This window comes from Corylus avellana, chromosome ca4 (genome assembly GCF_901000735.1).
Source record: "Corylus avellana chromosome ca4, CavTom2PMs-1.0".
Classification (NCBI taxonomy): domain Eukaryota; kingdom Viridiplantae; phylum Streptophyta; class Magnoliopsida; order Fagales; family Betulaceae; genus Corylus; species Corylus avellana.
Window position 1 is genome coordinate 26,282,247 of NC_081544.1, and position 8,307 is coordinate 26,290,553.

At 32.2% G+C, this 8,307-nt stretch overlaps 1 protein-coding gene across 1 annotated transcript in view; it reads left to right on the top strand.

The window, feature by feature from the left end:
• Positions 1 to 6,852: 6,852 nt before the first annotated feature.
• The window catches only part of LOC132178306 (protein NRT1/ PTR FAMILY 5.3-like), a 2,752-nt gene continuing 1,297 nt past the window's right edge, over positions 6,853 to 8,307 (top strand). Inside the window, exons 1-2 of the mRNA XM_059590751.1 lie at positions 6,853 to 7,033; positions 8,021 to 8,257. Of these exons, the coding sequence (XP_059446734.1) occupies positions 6,913 to 7,033; positions 8,021 to 8,257 (358 nt within the window). The 5' untranslated portion in view covers positions 6,853 to 6,912. The remainder of the gene's footprint in view (positions 7,034 to 8,020; positions 8,258 to 8,307) is intronic.

Consider the following 8,307-nt stretch of genomic DNA (forward strand, 5'->3'; position numbering starts at 1 on the left):
TAACATGTCAGCACTATATCAAAAAGGCAGAAATACAAAAAAAAAAAAAAAAAAAAAGTGTTTAAAACTGCACTTTACGAAGAGACTAAAGAGAGTTTGAAAGAGAGCGTCTTAAAGATTTTTTTTTTTTTTAGGGGTGCGGGAGAAGGGTTGCTATGTCTTGGGTAATGGGTAGGTAAAATTGTAATTTTTTTTTTTTTTAATTTTTTAATTTTTTGTTTTCAGGTGCTGTAGGTTTCAAAAAAAAAAAAAAAAAAAAATTTAAAATCCTTGGGGTGCCGTGGCACCCCCAAGGGGTAATGTGGCTCCGCCACTGGCCCAGGCCAATAAGTGTTTGGCACGTCACCAATGTAGCGACGTGTCACTTTGACACTTTACTAATTGGTGATGTGCATGTGATTGTGCACACGTGACTAATCGGTGATATGTTAAAAACAACACTTCACAATTTATTTTAATTTCAATTTTTTTTTTTCATTTTTTCCCTTTTTGAAATATTTTTGAATTGGGGACTTGTTAATATCTAACACGTTATCATTTAGTGACGTGTCAAATATGACACATCATTAAAAACAATGGTGACGTATGGGAAAAAAAAAAAGAAGCACTGTAGATACTTTACTATTCTTTTTTTTTAGAGAGTATTCATTTAGTACATTTAGGCAGACAAACTTGTCCAAAAAAATAAATTTACCTCCAAAAGAGAAATACAATATTGCCCTCTAAAATGTACTAAAATGGATCATGTTTTCGTGTTTGTCTTGGATGCCGTGACAATTAAGTAGAAAAAAAAACAATAAAAAAAATTCAATCATATATAACACTAAAATTTACGTGATTTGTCTAAACAAACTTATGTTTACCGGAAAAGATAATCAGGAATAAATATACTATCAAAAGATAAAGTACAAAAAATAGCATAAAAAAAATTAAAAAAAAAAAAAAAAAACCACTCAAACTCTCAATACATACAAAATAACTCCCATAATATATATATATATGAAAAAAAATAGAACTTTCACTATATATTACCTTTCCGCGTGATGCTACTTTTTACCTGTGCAAAACGAGGCCGACAAGGTCTTTTTCCGGCAATTGTTTTATACCCCAATAATAGATATCGGCATGCCCCCCAATCATAAATGAATTTAATGCATATGATAAAATGCAGATTGGCCATTCAATAAAGAAGAACAAGTGGGTTGACAAATCAACTTCTAGAGCTTGAAATGTTTGACGTAATTCATAGACTCCGTAAAGCTTTAGGATATATATCTAACCGTCAAAGCCATGACACCTGCGCACCAATGGGGTCTGATAGTCCATTACAAATTTTGGTCACCATTGGTAGCAATAATTAATAATAACGACTTCTTTTGTCCATGTGTAATGTTCATATATATAATTGATTTTAATTTAGACCATAGTTGTCAGTACGTCCCTTTCCGTATATATCTTTGGTCTATATATCTTGCTGGCCTATCGATCTCTGCCAAAGATATTTTCAATCCACTCTTTTCTTTTCTTTTCTATTTTCCTTCATTGTCTCCGTCATGCTCGGTGAGATGGCAACCTGTCACTACCAGTCTACCAGTCTACAACCCAAAAATATCTTTGCTTTCAATCATTCTTTCAAGTTGTATATAATTAAGCTAATAACAACAAATTTAAAAGGTGATTTGTGGTGGATTTTACTCGAATTCAAAGATAATCAAATTTATTTCTACACACCCATGTGCCTTGAGAATGGAGAAGCTAGGGAGAGGGAGTTCCTAACCCCATGGTGCGAATTGGCTCACAAATAAGTAAATAAATAAATAAATAAAAGGTGAGGGTGCTGATTGATAGAGTACTCCAATAATACTCCATATATACCTACACATTATTATTCATCATATGATTCATATCACACCACATTAGTCAACCGTATCGATATAATCCATACAAAAAATTATACATTATTCATCATATCCCATCTAACTTAGTCAACCAAGATCCTCCACTCATTTTATTCCCCCACTCGATCATTACGCATGTTCACATTCTGATGCACATGTGTATTCCAAGCAGTACTTTCATGGTATGTGAATCACATGTGAATAATGTCATTAAATCTCTTTTCCTATCTTATCCTCACCAGCTCCCAAAAAAAAAAAAATTATTAAGATATCAGAAAGTAATAATAAAAAAAGGTTTGGTAATTGAGAAATAAAAGAACTTTATGTAAGAAATTTCATTTTAAGTATGTCCCTTTATGTCACATATATTATTGTAATTATAAAATTACGGTATTCAATAATTTATTCCAATTAAAGCTTATTGTGTAAATCAAATATTCTGAATTAAATTATTGATTTAATTCTTGTGGAACAAGTATTTGATTTCAATCAAATATTCTGAATTAAAGCACTGATTTAATTCTTGTGGAACAAGTATTTGATTTCATTAAAGATTTTATTTTTGTGGAATCAATTAGCTGTATTGATTCGATTTTTATTCCTTGATGGGAGGAATAATTAAGGTAACAGCTCTAATTGAGGGTCCCCTGACTTACCTATAAATAAGGCCTGTGTATTCCATCAATTGACACTCACTGGTAGGCATAGGTCAGAAGAACCTCTCAATATTTTTAGTTTTCTAGATTTGGTTGCTGTGAAGCTGTTCTTCAATTGGCTTGAGCAAAGCATAGCTAGAGGTATTTATATAATTATTCATTCCGCTGCTAATTTTATTGTCAATTAGCATTTAATTATATATAGAATTTCTTACACTTTATTCTTAACAACGTAACAATTCAAAGCAAATCCTTTCGAATCCGATGCAATTAATACGCTAGATATTCAAGTGAATTGAATCTCAATCCATCCCTTCTAGTCTAATGCATATTATGAATGTTAATATAGGACGGCATCTTATTCAAGCTAGCCTCTCATTAATTACAAACGTGGAGACAGATAGAGGTCGGTTGTCTTGGCATCATCACATTCAAAGGAATCTCGTATCTTTTTTTAGAATGTTGCAAAATGTCATTGATCAAGACAAAAAATCCTCAACTACTTTATATCACTACTCCAAATAAATAAATTGAGCCAATGAGTGAGGGAGTTGCCGCCACGTACCCCTTCTCAGCTCCCATGCCTTTTAAATGTATTTTCGTATTTCGGGCTTCGCAACAGTAAACCTTGTCTAAACTCTAAAGTGCTGGAGTATTATCAAAAGATATTATTTATTTTGTAATGTTTTGGATTTGGCATGTGCATGCATGCATGGCAGCTTCATCATATATATATATATATCATTAAAAGGATTACTATTTAATGCAGGGACATTATATATCGAGAATTATTTATTTAATAAAAATTATAGAGATTGGATATGAGATACGTGTATAACATTACCATTAAAATTATGACAGGAAAGCAATATTATCAACGTTGAATGGGTCAAAATATATGTCTTGAAGGAAAAAAAACAAAAATCGTACGTGTAATGGATAGTAGAAAAAAACCATATTTTTACAATAAAAAAAAAAAAAAAAATCATTACACCGGTTTTTCAGAAATTGTTGTAGTAAGTATGTTTAATTATTATGGTAAAAAAAAAAAAAGGTTCGTAATAGAATAATATCCTGCAATAATATGCTTAGTTTATACGGAATTTATTAAAAAATAAATAAATAATAAATAAACAAGAGAGAAGTATCACGTAACCTCAAAAAAAAAATTTTTATTTTTTTATTTTTTTATATGTCCTCGCAGAAGGAAAGAAAAAATGGAAAGTAAATTCAAAACTGACATCATAATTCTTGTATTTTACGCCTTATAGGACAAGGTATGTTAAGAAATTTAAAATTTATCTATTGTATTTTATTTATTACAGTTAAAAAGCAAGTAATTAGGGTCTATAATTCTTGATTCTGGTTTGATTGTAACATAATTGTCACTTATATTTACATCTAGAAGCTTTGAATATAAAAGTACGTAGTCCAAAAAGAGAGTGACCTAACATTTAGTCGTGTTTGAAAATATGCTAATCCAGCCAAGGCTTAATTATGGATTCTTATTCTGCGCCAACCTTCAAAACTGGCCCCCATTTGGAAAACTAAAGCCACAAAAGTGCCTCGGACTTTTTTAGATCTTGTCTGGGTAGCAATGATTCGAAGCATCTTTTTTTCTTTTTTTCTTTTTTTTACACTATCTCAATCGTATGAATATTTAAAAGTGAAATGCTACGATTTTTTCTGGTATTCTTTTATTGTTCTCTTGGTCTTACGTAGATATTGATTTTTAAAAAAGTAGAAGAAAAAAATTACCTTACTAGTCCCTCAAAAAAAAGGCAAAAAATAATATTCGCGTATAATTAAGAAAATATTAAGAAGAACTGTAGCATTCCTCTATATAAAATATACTGGATTTCCAACAGTTGACTACATATATAATCAATCTAAACACGAAAACTGCTTTCTCATCCCTAAAGTACCCTTGTTTTATTTACAAATTACAATCACTTCAAATGACAAGTTCAAAAATGGGTTTTCTATTATATAGGTGGAAAGGGAGATGAAAGATCTAGAGTCTACAACTATTGATGTGTTCATCAGCTCATATATATACAACCATTGGTTACTTCTGATCCGACCCTACGGCTCTGTTTGGTAGAGGATTGTGTATTAGATTTTTTGTTTGAATAGTAATAAAAAATAGTAATGTGATATAAAGTAGAAAATATTTTGAATTTTTTTGCTAGGAAAAGTAAAAAAGTTATATTTTGTAATGGGTTTTTTGTTTGAATAGTAATAAAAATAATTGATGTGATATAAAAAGTAAGAATGTTTTGGAGTTAACTTTTAAGCAAAATGTTTTAGTGAAATCTTGGGTTGTTTGCTAAACAAGCCATCTCCATTGTTTTTGGGATCTGCCTTGTCATCAAATGCATGTGCACGGTTCCAAACTCAAATGTGCTTAAGTAAACCAAAATCGAGATTAAAGAAGCAAAATTAATCTTTTTCTTTTCTTTTAATTGTAACTTGGTAAATATTAACATTAATCATTACAACTCAAATATCTACCAAGTACTTATTACATTAATTGTAATTGTAATTGTAATTATTACAAGATAATTATCACCTCGATAAAGTAGATTTAAGGTATATCTTAATACACAAAATCATCTTAAATCATTAAGTTTGTAACTTCACTCAAATGCACTAATTACCATGAGTGGTCTATAAGTCCTATATATATAACAAGAAGCCACATCTATCTCGAGATTATCATTAGTGCTGGCTAATTCTTTGTAGTAGTGCTGCTCAAATTGTTTTACAAGTAGAAACATATATAGGAATTGAATGATAAATGTAGCAATGTTTCTTGATATGGAAAGACAAAATCATGCTTATCATGCACGAGGCTTATACTTGTATATTTTGTATGCTAGCATACAAAATATACAAGTATATCACTTGGGTTTCTAATTCATTTTGCCCTTATCGATCAATCAGTTACTTTTGGGTGACCGATCAATTACTTTTCTTTGAACTCTAAATTAAAGTGTAAGTTCACTTTGGTGAACAGTTGATCACTTTGTCAAATCAATCGCTCACTCATGTCCGCCGATAGATTGGTTCGAGCCAAAATTTTCTCTAGGTGTTTTCTGGGCCTATTTTTCTAATTTTAAGTCATGCTTTATTATTTATAAATCTCTAAGACTTCATTAAGAAGGCCGATTACATAAAATCTATTAAATATGCTTCCTTCAAAAGGTTTTAAGGGCAATCGCTATATCTCCCCTTTCCCCCTTCCCCGCATTGAGAAGAGGAAGATGTTTGGTCGTCATGTTTATTGGATAATTTTCTGTTACAATTTCTTTTGACTTAATTTGCAATGGTGCTTTGAGATATAATCCTCGAAATAAAGTGATACCTAACACCAATAAGTTTACTTTTTCATGATATATATTAGATATTCGATCACATGATCTATAGCACTATCACTATTGCAACATCATAGAACAGAAATACACACCCTATTAATAAACCCAAGACCCACTTAGACTTAATCAAGAAGATCCAATACTTAATCGAATAAAAGACCCACTAATTATTACTAAAGTCCAAAGGAAGGCTTGTTGCAAGCCCCTGACCACCATGGCTCGAGAGATCGGACCTATAAGATCGGAGTGCTTACAGTCAAAGGACCGATAGCCTACTAACAACCCATCTTTCCCTTTTACAAGTTTTGGAGAAGACACAGTCCAGACGTGCAAATACTAGGTCATTTCGGATGCAACACAATACATAACATTATTTTAAGGAATATCTCTATGATATTCATTATTCCTAAGAACTTGTTGATCTCTTATCGTGGCATCAAAGTGTAGTGAGATAAGAACACAGTCACGTACACTCAAAGTTGGTCAAAGCTAACCATATACGAAAAAGGCTATATGCTATGCTATGCAGCTATGGTATGGGGTATGGGGTATGGGGTATGGTGCATGATGCTATATATATACAGTACCTACTAAGAATTCAACCAATATATATCACATCAAATCTCCACGATCACGTTGCACAAACAAATTCTCTCCTCCATATGGTTGTGGATAACTTGATGTAACTCTCAATTTTGAAAGCAACGGGCAAATTATCTTTTGAAGAAATTAATTCCAGTACTTACAAATTTGAAGTATGGTAATGGCAAATATCTTTTAGTCCCAAGAAAAGGTCCAAAAAAAAAAAAGATTTAAAGAAAAAGTTGTGAGGGTATATCTATCCGTCACATGTAGTTGGCCCAGGCCCACCATGTAGAAGAAGTTTTATATATAAAAAGTAGTGGAGCAGAGTTGTGGAAGTGAGGAAAAAGGTGGAAGTGGTGGTCACTGTAGAAAGTCTGTAAGCAAAGCTGCAAAAGTATGGCTGTGGAAGATCAAGAAGCTCTTGATGAATACACGCAGGATGGGACAGTGGATCTAAAAGGCAACCCGGCCCGTAGATCCAAGCGTGGTGGATGGACTGCTTGCTCCTTTATTGTTGGTAATCTCTCTATCTCTCAAATCTATCACAACCCACATTTCATATATATATATATATATATATATATATCCCTCTCTGGCTCTTAGGATACACGTACGTGTTAGGCTTCTTTTTGCATACTAATTTGCTCCAATGTTTGAGGAAAATATCACTTTGGGTGGTGTAAATTTTTGTTGCAAAAAGCAGCTTAACTTCTTAAATAAGTTGAAATTCAGGGCTGTAGTTGTGCATGGAAGCAGTTTTGTTAGTGAATATGAGGCAATCTGGAAGTGATAAATGTCTGATCCATCATTATTCTCTTCACGCACGAGTTGTTGCAAATTCAATGAACGAAAGGAGGTTAATTTTTTGCCCATGTGGTCGTTGGCTCATGCCCATCATCATTTTCTTCTTCTTTTTATTTTTTATTTTTTAAACCAAAAAAAAAAAAAAAATGGTCTTGTCTGAGACAGACAGTAATTCTAACAGTCACTCGTCTGTAATCATGCAAACTCACACCGCGTAAACTATTTGCATCGACTCGCTTTCCCCACACCCAATAAAATAACCTGTAAATTAAACAAACTATTTTTTAAGATGATTCTCTGATATTTGTAAGCGTAAAAGAAGATTTTTTTTTTTTTTTTTCTACGGGTTTGCGTTTTCTTTTCCATTATGCTTTGACCTAAAATTTTTGGATAATGTTAGATATTTCAACAATTTTATTATTATTTTTTTTTTTTTTGAATAATGGTCCATTCAATAAATAAATAGGTTTATATTATTTTTTTTTTCTTAAATGCACGTGAGGCCCAGATGGAAAGAGAATTTGAAAAAAAAAATTTTGGAAATTTTATGCTTTAATTTGTGGACCTCACGTTGCAAATTGGTGGTTAAAAAAAATCCCCATCAACTTACTCTTTTATGATCTTGTCGCTTATGGTGAATATCTGACGGCCGCAGATATTGATGACCATTTTTTCCCATTATTTGTTTTGACTTGTGCAGTCTACGAGATCTTTGAACGTATGGCGTATTATGGAATATCTTCCAATCTTGTTGTGTATCTAACAAAGAAGCTCCACCAGGGCACTGTCACCTCTGCCAACAACGTCACCAATTGGCTCGGAACTATCTGGGTCACTCCAATCTTGGGTGCTTATGTTGCTGATGCTCATCTCGGCCGTTACTGGACGTTCGTCATTGCCTCCATCATTTATATCTCCGTACGTCTCAATCTAAATAGTAAATATCATCGTCTCCACACTTTCTTTGAAAGAATCTTCACTGTTCAG